This window comes from Cuculus canorus, chromosome 2 (genome assembly GCF_017976375.1).
Source record: "Cuculus canorus isolate bCucCan1 chromosome 2, bCucCan1.pri, whole genome shotgun sequence".
In the NCBI taxonomy this organism is placed as follows: domain Eukaryota; kingdom Metazoa; phylum Chordata; class Aves; order Cuculiformes; family Cuculidae; genus Cuculus; species Cuculus canorus.
Genome location: NC_071402.1, coordinates 33435422 through 33451828, shown reverse-complemented (window position 1 = coordinate 33451828; position 16407 = coordinate 33435422). Strand labels below are relative to the sequence as shown.

The 16407-nt window shown below is 36.2% G+C and overlaps 1 protein-coding gene across 2 annotated transcripts in view; it reads left to right on the top strand.

The window, feature by feature from the left end:
• HNF4G (hepatocyte nuclear factor 4 gamma) overlaps positions 1-16407 on the top strand; it is a 59173-nt gene that overhangs the window by 22813 nt on the left and 19953 nt on the right. The window contains exon 1 of one of the 2 annotated variants that reach the window (XM_054060609.1): positions 14257-14420. The exons of the other annotated variant lie outside the window; for it this stretch is intronic. Within the exon in view, the coding sequence (XP_053916584.1) occupies positions 14303-14420 (118 nt within the window). The 5' untranslated portion in view covers positions 14257-14302. Of the gene's footprint in view, positions 1-14256; positions 14421-16407 lie in introns of those variants that run through there. 2 annotated transcript variants of the gene reach the window in all.

Genomic DNA, 16407 nt, shown 5'->3' with positions numbered 1-16407 from the left:
ATGATAACCAGGGATTTGCAGCAGAGAATTAGTAGTAGCTCCAGGTATCACTGGGTACGAAGGTCTCCGTCATTAAGGACCACAACTTAAATAAACATACTGGGACATGATTGCTTTATTGCTCTTTGCTCATTTATGTCATTTTATTGCCTTACTAATGGCTATAGGATTAGGTGTGCAAGGGAGTTCTGAAAATGTAGAACTAAAAGAGCTATATATAAAAGTGTGTGCTTCTCTTAGAGGTTCCAACTTTTCCTCATCATAGATGATGGAGAGATGAATTTACCTTGCATAGATAAGTGAAGGCAGGGAGAGAGGCACAGAGGAACTGAAAGAGCAGATCCATTGCTGGGCTTCATCTTCACTTCAGTATGGCTGGATGATTTTTATATGTCCTTATAGTGGCCCCAGTGGGAGAGCCTGTGTCATTAAAAGTAGTGCTTTTTTCCTTCTCAGTTAGCCAAACAGTATGGTTCCGTTCCAGAGACTCTGTGTGAAAGTATGCAGGCCGGAATTAATTTTATATATATTTGACTACTAAAAAAACCACTCTCATTTCTGATATTTGCAGAATCAATCTGGTACACTGGTGTAGCTGTATCACTTCTGAGGACAGAAAGTACTCACAGACTAATACTTTTACTGCTTTCTATTTTGCACGAACGGCAGTTTACAAGATCAATAAAGAATGTGGTGCCTCAGCAGACCTACAATTTAGAGTCTAAGAATCTCTGTTCTTGACTAAAGTCCTGTTTTATCTAAATAAAGGGAGCTAGTTTCATCCTTGGTGTCTAGAAGTGATTTTCTGTGTTGTCAGTTTCTTCCAAAGGAAAGAACAATGTATGACCTATAAGGTCTCTAGGAAAGTAGAAAACAAAGCGAAGAATGCTGTCATAGCTGAAGCCAGTGGATGGATTTGCTTTTAATAGAAAAAACCTAAAAATTATGTATTCTTATTTGGATCTTAATATGAGGGAGTTAGATTTGGGATGCAGAAAAAAAACAGTCTTTCAAAATTTCATGAGTGGTCAGTGTATATTCTGTTTATGTTTAAGAATTGCTCATAAGTATACAGACTGCACATATATAAAAGTGCATACAATTAGTAGGTAGCATTGACATAAATATACATAAAACAATAAAAGTGACTGCACAGCTAAAGCTTAGCATTTAAAAGTGCAAGTCATGCCAGAAAAGTCAGTGAGGCTGACTGCAAGGGGTATAAAGTATTTCTCAAGGTTACTACAGAATGTCCCTTTGTTTCCTTCATGCCTTCATCCTTCTTGAAACCCTCTCCACACAGTCAAATTAAACTTAGTTTCCTTCCAGGCTTTTCTACTACAAATCCTGTTTTATTATGTAGTTTACCCAGTGCCTAAACATTAGAGTCATCCAAAGAGCAGAGAATCTTTTATTCATACACTTCTATGTCAACAGTTCTGCAATCTTAAAAACCATTTTGTCGCATATTCCCTGTATGTAATCCTTCCAGAATCCTTCAAGACGTTGTATAAATTCTACGCTTTTCTTATTCTACAAGTGGAATAAAATCAGGCATCAACATTGTCTGATGACTTAAGCATTTTCTTGAAGTTTCTTTAATCTTCAGAAATGCCTTTGTACCTTGAGTGAAAGCACTGTTGTTCTCAGGCTTTATAATCCAAACAACTATTTTCTTTAGGAGCATGGTTGGTTTGCATTGCAGGTAGTTTAGCATTTATTTTACTCTTATTGACTGCAGGTATTCCTTAGAGGTGAGGATGGAAACACAGCCTAGGAAATTAGACTTCCTTCATCTGTGTATAGAGAACTGAAGCTTCTGTTCTCTGTTGTTTTCTTTTTTTTCACATACGTAAAGTTTTGCTGCATGCTTCAGTAACCTACTTGTTTGGTAGTGACTATATCATTAGCTGTCCTATTTTTAAATGTCACTCCCTCAGAAAATGGTGACCATTTGGAGGCACAATTGTTAGAAATCTTGTGCTCCTGAAAGCCACATAAACACCTATGAAATCAGAGAAATTGGTGGTAGATTAGAAGAAGGTATATGCACACCAAAGACTTTTGCAAAATTATGTCATTATGTTGTTCACCAAAGACTGTGTGTGCTCTTTATAAGGCAACTGCTCCCTCATTATATATTATTACTTTCTCCAGTTGTCCAGGTGTTCCAATATCCTTCTGGGGAAGATGAACAGAAGACCTGTGAAACTACTTTCTTCTTCCTTTTTTTAATTTATATGCCTTAATTAGCTAATTAAAGACTTTGCAACTCAAACACGTATTGATCTTGAAGATGCAGTCCTGAAAGGTGATGATTTTTTCTACTTATTTCATTAGGCTTTTAATGATCAGAAATTCTTCATTTCTGGGCCTTAAATATACACCACTTCAAAACGTATTTTTCTCTTTCCACTTTCTTAGGTGACTTCTACAGTGAACATTCCCCTGTGTCCCCCAATGAACTCCATGATTCTTATTACCTCCTACTCAGCAGCAGCTCACTTTTTTTTTGAATCATAGAATAGATAGGGTTGAAAGGGACCTCAAAGATCATCTAGTTCCAACCCCCCCTGTGATGGTCAGGGACACGTCCCACTAGATCAGGCTGCCCAGCACCCCATCCAACCTGGCCTTGAACACCTCCAGGGATGGGGCATCCACAACCTCCCAGGGCAACCTGTGCCAGTGCCTCACAACTCTCATAAGGAAGGAATTCTTCCTTATGTCTAGTCTAAATCTGCCCCTCTTCAGTTTATACCCGTTGTCCATAGCACTATCATTACAAGTCTTTGTAAACAAGCCCTCCCCAGCTTTCTTGTAGGCCCCCTTCAGATTTTGGATGGATTCAGTCTACTTGGTTCATCAGGATGATTTTTTGCACATTTTTCTTGTTTAATTGTATAACGCCACTTCACTCAATTTGTGCAGACATCCTTTGGACTTGTTACAATTTGATTTACTTTCAAGGCTATTTCCAAAGAAGAGAAAATGATGGGCAGAGGAAATGATGCTGATGTATCTCTTATTTGCAATTCTAATAACAATTTGAACAGGTTAGTAAAGAGCCCTTCACTCAAGTGCACATTATCACAGAACTTGCTAAACATGCCTAAGAATAATGCTGCTCCAATCTGGGCAAATTAGATGGATAACATCGTTTGCAGGGGTTGTTAATTATGTATCAGCTACAGTCACAGCATAATTCTTAATTGCTTATCACACTAAGGTTAACTTTCTGTCATTTGTATTTTTTAAATTCATAATTAGAATAAGACAATTGATATTGTTCACTGACCACTTAAAAAAAATTAATGATGCAAATGTTCAGAAGAATAAGACAAGAAAGGATCCCCTGAGTCATCAACTTGGCTTATGTCACCAAACCGTATAATACCATTCATGAATTTCACTCCATGTCTTAAAACCAGTTTGGTTCCTTGCCTCTACTTCTTAAATGAAGGTTTGTTACAGTTCTGTAACCCTGCCATGTTTAGAAGCTTTCCACTTGCCAGCCTCAGCCTTATTGTATTTTCTACATTATTCTTCCCCCCCCAATGTTTCCCATGCGTGATTTATTTGTAGAATAAACTTACTCGCTTTTCACTTCCCTAAGATGGGCAAACCAAGTCCTTTTAGTCTCCTTCTATAAGAGGTACATTCTTGTGCCCTGGACGTGGCTGGTAGGCCATTAGTAATTAATTAGTAATTAATTCCTGCTGTAATGGCAGCTTTTAATGTCTCCCTCATGCAGATGGAAGCAGAAATGTCATTCCCTGTCAGATGAATGACAGATAGCAGTCAGTGGAGCTGAGTTCTGTTGGCTCTACGAAATGTGTCCAGAAGTACTGGTGGAAGAGATAAACTTACTTCTTATTCTGGCTAAGTAAACAGTATTTTAATTAAAACTGTTTTAGGCAGCTAAGTCAATCTTTGCGAACCAAGTCTGTCATGGTAACTTTAAATATACATCTAAAAAAAAGAGAATGCTGTAGTAAGTTAGCCAGGGAAGATTAGAAAGGTATTGTGATTCTTAGAGAATAAAAATTCAATTGAGAACTGAGAAACTGGGAGATGCTTGAGTAACAGTTCTGTGCTGGAGGCAGAATTAGGGGACTGGCTGGAGAGAGCCTCTGAGGGAAGAACCAAGGAGTCTTGGAGACAGCAAACAGAGCATGAGCCAGCAGTGTGTCCTAGTAGCAGCAAGCCAACAGCACCTGTGATTATTCCCCATTACTGAACATTTGTTAGATGGCATCTAAAACACTGCATCCACTTTTTCCCCCTCTCCCCTGCAACTTCTTTCTACCAGGAGAGACATGAATAAACTGGAGGAGGTTCAGTGAAGGGCTAGCAAGATGGTCAGGGGCTGGAGCATTTGTTCAGTTAAGGAGAATCTAATGGACCAGAGCCTTTACAGCACAGACTTAAGATGCCATTGGGAGAGGGGCCTCAGAACAGCCTCTGGTACCTCAAGGTGGTTTGTGAACAGATGGAGCCAGGCTTTCCACTGTGGTGTAGGTGGGAGGGCAAAAGACGGTGGAGGTAAGTTGAAAATGGAGAATTTCAGACTGGATGTAAGGAGGAGAATCGCCCCTTCGGGCCCATAGTGTTGTTTCAAATAGTTCCTCCGTTTGACTCCTAGAACTGGTTATTGGGTGCCATGCAAATAGCCTATACTACTTCAGTCACTTAAATCTCTTCAGTCTCAGAAGTTAGCAAAGAACCTGGTGTCCTATTTCACCTCTGAGTCTTCTTTTTGCTTTTCTAACAAATGAAAAAATACATCTTCACTTACATAAAATAAAACTGCCTACAACAAGGATGTGTCTTAATTTCTTTTTATGATTCAGTAATTCTGAAGAATTTGAAATACCAAAATAATTATTTCTGTTATAATTCCTAGGAATGTTTGGATTACCGATCGACTTGTTTGGTTGTTTTTCTTTAACTGTTGCTTCCAAGTCAATGGTAGACTGCTGTAGTTTTGTCTCATTTTTTTCCCCCCAAGAATGCTACGCAGATCAAATTAGATGTCACCTCAATCTTCAGTTAGAAAATATTTATCCAGTTCCTATTTATTACATTTTGACATTTATTATATGTCAAAAAAAGCAAAACAAAACAGTTTCAGTGTTTTAGCTGTACTATTCCAAGGCCCAGGCGAGGTCAAGTTTTAGCAAGATTGTTTTGTTGCTGTTAAATATGACAGTCAGTCTACTGCAACAGTACCTTGAACTGCTAGATCTCTCCTAAAAAAAGGAAACCCTGTTACCCCTCTTTTCTCCACTCACCAGCGGAGTCTGAAAGTGTTTAAATGTCTAATTTGTTGTGTATGTAATAAAACCTTAACATAAATGGCTAGAACACACCCAGTAGTGACCTCTTCCTTACCTTTCTAAGTGAAGTCATTGTTTCCTTGCGTACTACTGCTACTGACTCAGCCTTCCTGATTCCTAAACAAATTTATTCTGTGGTTCTTTCTGATTAGGACATTCCATTCTACTATGATTTTGCTTCTTTTTCGAGGTTGAGAGACTAACTTTTCACAGGAAGTTGCTTTTGCCATTCTCACAAATCAGCCAGGGGTATTCAAATACTAACATGTTGTAAGTGCTGATGTATTTACAGAACTTATTGATCAAAAGTGGACTGTCACCTCAGAGATTTTCTCACATGTCTAATTACAGCATTGTTATCTAGAAGCTCAGTTTAGCTAGCAAGTGTTGCCAGGACATTTAGTCAGCAGAAAGTACAGTTTACAGCTGCCTTTTCTCCTTAATCAGATAAAAAAGATGTGTATTTTTACCATATTGTTTTGAAAAATCATCAAAATCTTGGACTACAACAACTTTTGTGTGTCCCATGAGATTAGTTGTGATTTCTCATTTTGTTCAACACAGAATGGAGCTTTTCTAAGGCAGCCTAACTTCTAGTGGAAAGCTGTTTCTGTGGCTGTATCTACACTGTGGACCAAGTCCTGGCCCCAGGAGATGCACCTGAATAGCGTCCCAGCAGGGTGAGGAAGTGACTTGCGTCCTCCACATGCCTTGTATTTCTGGTTTCCCAGGCCAGAGCGGGTATCAGCTAGGCTCTGAGCCTGTGTGCATGCCTAGTCTACCGTCAACAGGAAATTATAGAGGATCGTCCTCCAGTCACATGGATTTTGGGTACATGTTGACAAACTGGGACTGCAGGTGACACCATGCAGAACAGCTGTCCTGCGTTTAGGTATGGTAACAGCACTTGCTTTGTCTTAACTCAACTTCATTGCTTTCTGTTACGGGGAATGTTTTTCACTTAGCTAATTTTTGGATTGTGTTGCATGTATCTCTGTTTTTATCAAACACAGAGATACCTGAGTCTGATTCATTTAATCTTCACTCGGTCATTTTGTGATTACACGCGTTAAGTGGGCTGACTCTTTCTGAAACTCAGGCCCTCTGAAATGTGTCTTAAACTGGTGCAAATTTGCCTCATTTGAACAGGGAGTGTAACTATTTAAAATTTGTTTTAAAATGTGATAAAGGATTTTCTTTTTTCTGGTATTCATAACTTGTAACAGGTGGGGTATATGTTATACTTTCAGTTTTAAGAAAGTGCTCAGGTGGAAAGTGCCAGAGGTATATGTCTCCATCCAGGGTCTCCACCTTCAGCTCTTTTGTCTGATTCGGGGGAGTCATTCGAGTAGATTCATGTCACCCAACTCTAAGTGTTTGTTGTATTTGTGTGAGCAGTTTGGTTAGTCAAACAGTGGGAAGAAATAGGTGCTTTGAGAGGTGATTCAGTTCTACTGTTAAAGATCGGTTTAATGAATCTGTTTAGAAGTGCCTGTTTCTGATCCTTGTATACAAAGGGAGTTAGGCACCTAGTCTACATGCAGGTGGTTATGTTGTAGACGCGTGGACTCAAGTGTCATAAACACTATCTTTAGTTGTCCTTTGCCTCAGTTTTCTGTTCATAAAAAAAGGAATATAGTTTGGCCTTCTCTCACGGATAGGTGGATAATGTTACTGACTGCAAGGTTCTCAGTTAAAGTGATGGAGCCTACCTATATGTATACTTTTAAAACAAGAAATAGGACCACATGAATATTGCTGGTGTCCAGAAAACCTCCCCAGGCACAGCTGTGGTCTATAATAATTAGGATAGTACTGATCATGCTACACATGACCTTTCAGACTGAACCTTAATAAGTTACATTGTGATTTCACTCATAATAACACCTATGGCTATTTTTCAAAGTTTCCTCTTACCTGCCCTTGAGATAAAGTACAATTTTGGAGGATTGCTTCACTCATAGTCCCCATGCTAGTGAATTTTCTTCTTACCTTGGTCAGTGCTCTGGCTTCATTAATAAGAGAGACACAGCCCACTTTATTTTTTAAATATTTATCATCAGCTTGTGAAGGGGACTCTTACTGATTTTGAGCTTACTAAAATCACTGTTAAAAATACGTTGGGAGCAGATATATCTGTATTTCTTGGAATTCACAGTAGTTAATGTTTTATTTATACCTGGGAACACACCTAGCATGTGTTAAAATTAAGAGATAACTATGGGCCAATTGCAGAGCAGATCGGTATGTGTAGAGCAAAGAATAGACTTAAGCTCCTTCTCCAGAGGATTCTGTTTTATGTGCCCTGAGTTCTGGATTTATTGCACTTACAGCGCACATACCTCTGCCCATAAAGATAGCAAATGTCCAAGGCCTTCCCGATTCTTAGTACAGCCCTGTTGTTTGTATTTTCAAGGAAATACTGTTGTCATTTCACGTTTGCTGAAACCAAGACTGACTTTGTTCTCATAAGGAAAATAAAGTAATGGTTTTAATGTGAATTTTGTTGGGTTTTGACCTAGTGAAATGGTTTCCTTGGACCAATTTAGGATTTTTAGAAGCTTTGGATTGTTGGTGTTGATACATTTTACAAGACAGATTTTCAGCAGCACTCCATCTCATCATGTATTATTGTTCTCAGAGGGAAAAGCATCCCTTTGAAAATCATGGTATTTTACATGCATGCCTCCCCAGGACATGAGCTGTTCTAAAAATCTTCATATTTATTTGATGCATAAAATTGAGTTATTTTGTTCATTTAAAGAGTTGATCCAAAATATCATTAAAACAACATATGCCTTTATGCTTGCATGTTGTTCGTTTATTCAAGTCATATTTTGAATTTTCTGTCCTTTTCCCATGCTTTCTGTTTAAACTCATAGTCTTTAACGCACACTGAACTTATCATTAACTGATTTTTGTAACAATAAAAATGAGAGAATTTGTCAAGCTAAGCATAACCACACCAGTGTCTTAGAAGAGTTAAGCCAAGTGTGTTGACACAACGTTCCTTCTGAAGGAATGTGATGAGTTGGTTTAGACTCTAGTTAAAAATTTTAATTTTAGACAGAGTAACTGAAAATAACGGGACTTGCCTGATTATTCAGTTATTTAATTAGCCTTTTACATAGGATCAAGAGTTATATAGTCACTAGCATGGGCAGAAGTGTGCTGAGGTTTTTTGAGACATTATGTAGCATATATAACTCATTCAGCAGAGGATAGGATAGGATATAGAAATTAGAAGACTTGGTGTGATTAATTCATCACACAGAAAAGAAAGACTCTAGGCAAGCTGAAAAAACACCCCAAACAAACCTTGCCTTGACACTGGTTAACCTTTTCTTGAACTCTTTTACTATGTATGACAAAGGCAAGGGTGTTTATCTGTGAAAAAAAATATGCATGTATATCTCATTATATGGTATTTCTCAAGATAAATTTGGATAAATTGCAAGTAAAATTTATCTAACTGGCTATATAAAAACATTTTTTATGACTGAGTTTGTATGAAAACCTGCCAAGGAGGCCTATTAAGAAATTACTAATCACCTGGGGATGACTGAACAGGAGTATGTTGTTTTGCTTAACAGTATCACGATGGTTTGCTTTTATCTTATGCCTGAACTCTTTCCTCTTTTCTTCTCATTTCATTTAGCTCTCCAGGATAAGTCTCTGATTAAATTTTCCTGTGCGCATCAGAATATAATAAGTTACCTGATCTAAGCAAATAATTAACAAGTAACCCCAGTGATTTAACTGTATCTCAGAAAATCTCACTGCAAAACTCTATGCTACCAAAATCCTTTAAGCACTCTAAACTGTCAATGACTATTCATGACTTCATGACTATTGTGAGTTTCAAGAATAAAATTAACTAAAGAATATTAAAACAGAAATATTAAACACTAAGGTTTATCTAATATTAATTCGCATACCTAACATTAAACCTTATATACTGCTATGTAAATAGCAAAAGTATCCTGTGTTTTATGAACATTCACGTGAATGTTCACAATCTTTGAATACTGCCTGATAACCCTAAATAGCATTAGCAAATTTACTGTTAATCTGGGCACAAAGCAAGCAGAGGAATGGGGTGGAGTGGCAAAATACAGATTTACTAATAGCTCATGGAGAGAATCTGCACATAGGCAATACAATGTCAAGAATTACTAGGATTATCCTCAAAACACACCTTTCTGTTGAAGAGAGTGCAACTAAGGGTTTGCAGATGGGAATGTATCTTTTATTTTGGCTTTTACTGATTTTCTGCAAACTGATCTATATGCACATGTCTAAGTGGTAAATAAAATCATATAAACACGATAGCTTTGTTTACCCTGACCTTAAGTAGTGGATGTAACATCTTACCTTTGCATATGGCACCGTTATATTACTGTTGCTCTGCTCAATGACAATGCGGTATACAAAGTGAATAAATCATTTATCCTTTTAGAGTAAGCTGTAGAGAATGATGTTTGGAATAGGGAGGGAGGATCTGAAAGCAGGCTATATCCTCGGACATTGTAAATTACCTTAAAAATTATCCTGCAGCAACTATTCCTCAGACTCAAAATATTTTGAAGCTTTCGTATTCCTTTGTACAGACAAGGCAAAGACCCTAGTGGGTGCAAGATTAAAATTGTAAATTGCACTTCATATAATTTAAAGCATTAAATCTATGCAGCTTTGAAACCCTGATTTCAGGGTCGACTATTCATTGACATCTTCATAACTATTTTGGCATTATTTACAGCTTGCAAAACATTCTATATAGAATGTTGGAATCATCAACATTCTACGGTGGTTCCATAGTGTTTGACAAGTCGGAAGCCAAACATGTTCTTTGTTTTCTATGTTTATTCATATTTATGGCTGTGGAAGTTGTAGCTGGGTGTTCTGCAAGACAGATACTTTATGAAGTCAAAAGACAATTCAGAGCTTGCAGTAATGGTCTGTTCCCTGTTACACCAAAATGAAAAAAGCCGACTCCTCATCATAACTTATTAAAGAAAGCTATGTACTTTTACTGTATGATACGGTGGAGCCCAACATAATTAATCACCAATTCAAATGAAAAAAGAGGCAGATTCAATATGTGCAAGAATCTCATTTTTATAGAATGCCTGGGGTGGTCTAAGTGTCTGAAAATCTGTGTAATGGAAACAGGCTTAGCCTAGATTTCCCACAAAGATTTGTACTTATGTTTCACCTGGCATGATTTGATGCAGCTAATCTTACCACCTTTCCTCCTAAGTGTGCCATGAAAGCCTGTTATTCAATTCCGGTACTGGCTTTGCTTTTCTAGTGTTTTATTTAGCCACTAGATTTTTAGGAGAAATACAAAAGGAAAGTACAAAATGGAAAGGCAGAGAAGCATCTAAGTACCATAAATTTACTTGATAAATCTATCTGATAGTTGATGCTGGTGGGTTTGAGAAGTGCATTTGGGATGGTACCTTTGATCATTGTACTGGAAGCAGTTGTTGTGCTGTGTGTTTACTCTCAGGATTCACAAATTGTTCTGAAAAACTCATTGATATTCACCAGCTCAAAGGCAACTTGGTCCTTGCTTGGCTCCGAACTTTTTTTTTGGAGGGGGGGCATGACAATGTTAGAGACTAGCTGTAATGTTAGAGTTGTAAAGATCTGTACCCATGTTTCCATCATAATATTTATGTCTTAAGGACAAAAAGCTATTTATTTTCAAAGAAGTCTAAGAAGCTTGGTAGTACATTTAAATTTTATCACTCATTTTTAGATCTGATTCAACTCTAACATTTTTATTTTTAAAAAAAAGCCATTGATCTCCATCAAATACATTAATACTGCAGTGTTACAAATCTTTTCATATCAAACATATCATAATTTTATACATTTTAGAATACAAGCAAATGTTTCCCCATTGTTACTCGTGGACCGTATGAAATACTTGAGGGTGGGTGGCAGCAGAGCTTATGTGATGGGCAGTGTTCATGCTGGCACTGAGAGTGTATTACAGAAAAGGGAAACTCAGTCTCTAGTATTACATGGGCGTGGATTTTAGTAAGCCAAAGATGAGGTTTCCCACTGGCATGCAGAAATTTGCGTACCATTTCCTGGGTACCAAGCTTTTGGCAAATAAACCCTCTAGCTTGGACATCTTTGGCTGAGTTTACTGTAGTAAAGTGACATTCTGACTCAGCTCATGTGATTTCATTAGGATTGGATAGTACAGACTCCTTGTGTACACTGTCTCATGTGTGACAGCAGATGGGAGGACAGACATGTCACAATGCCTGTTTTATCAACATACTGGATAAATATGCCATCTTATTGACAAAAATAGGATGCATTCCAAGTATGTCCACCACAACTCACTGTACCTGCAAAGCAAAGAAATATTGTGAAGATGTATTCCTGCCATAGAATACATGGGAAACAAGCAAAAAAACCCACCAGACTTTTAATAAAGACTTTTTTATAGGGATCAACATTTCTTACTAAGCTGAAATAATGAAAAGACATATTGCTACTTATAAAAAAACCAAAGAAAACCAAAACTGTTTTCAGTAGTTTTAGTAGTTTGAGATTTGTTCTTACTTTCAGGAAGATTTTTATTGAAAAACCTTGATTTTATTAGCTAATGTTTTATTTAATACCACAATCAGAAAGAATGATTACAGTTAATATGGTAAGCTGAACAATTAACAGAGTTAATAGTCTTAAAGATAAGATAGGAATGCATTCTGTATGTGATTGTGAAGTCATCAAATTTAAAGAAAAATACCTACAGTACCACATGAACAGAAACATTATTGTGTAGCTTTTTCTTTTTTTACAATTGCTATAAAATTTATTTTGAAAAATAATTTCTCACTCAATTTTACACTATCACTTATCTGAAAGGAGTGTTTCACAGTTCGACTAATTAGACACTTAAACTGCTTACGTAAGGCTGATATTTCTTGGCTGTCAGTAGTAGATGACTTGACTTAGAATTTGAAAGAACATCTCATGCTACAAACTGCAAGTCATTCAGAATTTGAAAACCAGTGTAAATGTCCAATATGAAAGGAAATTTGCTGTGTGGGGGTCTGAATACTGGTGAACATTATGAAGCTGGGACTGACACAGGAGCAAAAGCTTTTCATCTTTAGCTTCTTTCCTCAATTGCTCTAATTTTGAGACTGCGTTCTAATCCACCTAAGGCAGAAAGAAAAGTTCGTACTATTTTACGGTAGTCATTTAATATACATTAATTGTTCATTATTTACTTCATGGTGCCAAAAATCACCCAGAGAGCAGATTTTTATAAATGTAACATTTGACAGTAAGTTTCCTTCGCAAAACACGATAAAAATAGTATAAAGAATAACTTTCCTGTAGTGTACATTTTTCCATATTAAAAAATCAATTGAAATAAGTTTTCATATGACAGAAATATGAACGGTCAATTCACTCCCTCTATTTAGTAGTCACTGAGGGAGTTGTTCTGGCAGTACTGAAGAAGTTCTGCTAACAGTGTGGGAATAGCAGGATTTGCTCATGTCATACATGATGCCTTCCACCTTACATTCATTCCCTTGTTTTAAAGTTACTCATATGCCAGAGTATTTTGGGGACTGGAGTTTTGAAATAAAACTCAGCTGATCTTAGATATGTTTCTATTTGTGCAGCATACAAGTCTGGTATGAAAAAGCCACAGATTATATAAAATCTCAACCCTTATGCACTAAGGAACAAAAGATAACTCTAGTTAACTCTAGTATACAAAGTAGACCTTTGTATATTGTTTTAAATAACATGTTTAATAAAATTCCCATATATTAATTGTCTTCTGTAGTGCATAGGAAGTATTTGTAGTTACATTGATCATTAATAAACATACTTATGAAGGTATTATAGATGTGCGCTTTTTTATGTATGACTTTCACAGTTTTTTTAATGTCTCATTAAATATAATGGATGAATGGTTTAAGGGAAAAGGAATAGCAGTAGGTTTGGAATTCTAAAAAAAATGGAATTTGGAATTCTCCTATCTAGTATTTAAAACACTCTATCAGCAAGTGAAATTTAGCTATCTTTTGCACAGATTAAAGCAGCTTTACAAAATATTTTTTACTGGGTTTGTACTTGCCATGTGCACCAGCTGATGAGCAGTGGATCTACCCAGAGATTGTTCTTTTCAGAGAAGGTGAATATTTTTTTCTCTATGCGTCTAAATGGTACTGGAAAACAAGGTGCTGCCATCACATCTCCTATGGAGAAGAGCTGAAGCAGGAAGCCACCTTCTGAGAATATGCAGGGTCCACTGCCTAGAGCCATCGCAGCAACACCATGTGTGATGGAGGGGATCTGTAAAACGGCCTTTCTTGCTCCAGGGCTTGTGTTGCTTGAGTCCTTAGTTAAGGGTGCCTACGCAGCCAGTTCATTGCTGCTGTTAAAGAATGTTAACAGTTGTAAAAATGGGAGGTTTTTCAGCTGTCTTTTAAAACATGATGATGGATGTTTTGGGTGTAAGGATAGTCCATAATTGTATCACACTTCCTTATTGTTCTGAAGAGAGAGAAGAAAATGGCATATGAACCTACAGTCTCTTTACATAGAACAATCAGAGTTGTTTGTTTAGGACCATTTGTATAATAACACACAATGGTAACAACATGAGTAGCAGGGTATAGAAGATATAGGAAGTTTCCTGCACGTCCTTGGCTCCACTCGAAAACTGGAACCAGTACAAGTTCTGATAAGGTTATTTCATAAAGCATTCCAAGATTATCAGAAGGGTTGCACTGTATCATAAAACAAAAAAAAAAAACAGCAAAGAGGTAGATTATAGCATGAAGAAGCAGTTTTCCAGCTCCTCCCATTGCAATACGTAAGTGACACAGTTATAGTTAACTTTGGATTATCAATCACTGTGAAACAGAATGGGAAGGTTGTACATTTGAGCAGCTTTTTCACTGGTTTTCCATTCAATGATGAAGCTGTCGGAACCAATATTAGACATGGAAATAGCGAACTACAGTGAAGTTTTAGATTCAACGTATACGGCCCTGGAGTTCGAAACTATGCAGATTCTGTATAATGGCAATGGTGAGTTCTGCTCCATGATGCAAAATCAAGCCACTTAACAAAAAATTAAATTTGGTAATGCTGTAAGGTATAAGCTGAATGATTTATTAATGGAGCATTTGCGGGTAGTTTTCTACAATTTTTCTCCTTTACACTTCATCAGTATCTCTAAGTTAATAACATTGTAATTTTTTGACTTTAAGGAAAATAAGAGAGTTTATATGTAATAAAGTAACTGAACTTTACTGTCACCAGTCTGTTAATCAAAGGAGGAAAATGGTCTATTCAGCAGTTGTTTTATTTACAATAAGACAAATGAATAACTAGTATTGACAGTTTGGACATGAGAGTATATTTTGCATATAACATTCAGGAGGACAGAAAAAAATTGTCCAGGGGCTTGTAAAAACATTAGGTACTGTTTCTCGATGCCTAGTTTCTAATTGTTGGACTATTACTTCATTTATTCAAACATTAATCTAGCCTTTCTAGGTATGTGTCTATATGATCTAGAGTAATTTTTGAAAAACGTAGTATTGGCTTTCTAGAGGATAATGTTTAGCTGAGAGAAGATATTTGCATTTGGCTAAGACAACACTTTAGGTGGACTTTTAAATGCAATAAATTTTTGAGAAGTTGTATCGATAAGTTATGTTTGAAATAGGAAGCACACGATTTCATTCTGCCATCATCGAGTACTGACTGAAAAAAAAATAGACATCAGTCTATTGAAGAAAAATACCAAGAAAATTCAACTGCTTTAAAATGGCTTTCCAAATCTTCTAATGTACTTAAAAAAATGTTTTATTGCATCGTAATTCATAGATCTGTTGTAGTATGTACTTTTAAATGGCAGAACAAATATTTAGTGATTTGCAGAAAATATACTTAGCACTTGCATTTCCACATGCTCCTGCCAGGCAGAACTTGAATTAGTTTTTATTTTTGGGCTTGAAGCTTTATCTGGATTTCTGATGTTACTTTACAGCAAGTTTAGTAAGCAGGAAGGTAGGTTTGATTATTCATTTAGGAAGAAGAAACAGACCATTATGCTTTATATGATTTTTGAAGCTGTCAACAATTATGTAACTTTTACATTATTTCTCTGCTTTTTGTGTAGTATGGGCGATTTCATTGGTGATTTGTGTTTTGCTGAATAGCGCCTTTTCAGATCTGTTAATGTTACGTAAATGGGAAAGCAGATTAGGGAGGTTATGCTGTGTAGCATTACGTGTTAGTGATAAAGCTAGTTAAATTATTCACCTTAAGTGATTAGTTTCATGATTATTTAGTTATTAGGGACAGCCTTTTAGAGTTTGCTTTGAGTTTTGCCTAAATATTTTCTTAGAGAATTTATTAAAAAACATTATCTTGAAGCTATATTCCTACAGTGGAACTGAAACTGCCTCTTATGTGTCTTTTCTAGTTGTCTATATTAATTATAAATATTCAGAGAAGTTTAGCAAGCCACATTCAGGCAGATTATGCACTTCTGTTGAACTGAAAAAATTTTGCAAAATCAAGTAAATTTCTCAATTTCTTTCAGAGCAATACCAAGGAAAATAAGTATATCCGCATATATATAGACAACTTACATCACCATGACATATTTTATCATTGCATTCAAATATTGTATTTTTTTCTGTATCATCATGATGCAAAATTACAAAACTTGAAAAAAAAGGTTTTATTTTCTTCTAGCTGAAGTAATTCCGTAACCCATTTTTAAGAATAATTATCCAGTCAGGACAAACCTATTTTTAAAATAAAATCTTTACAGAACTGAATTTTTACCTTTAAGATATCAATCTTATTTAATTAGTTTTTAATATAATTCCTATCAATTATATCTATGTAAAATAGAAAAAAATGTTGCTGCTTCTCTCTTGGCCTAAAAGACTGTTTTTAAACTGTAAGCTTTTCAGGACACAATAAAACTGTTATAATATATTTGTGTAATATATCTCAGTTGGACCTAATACAATATGAATAACAATATATATCAATA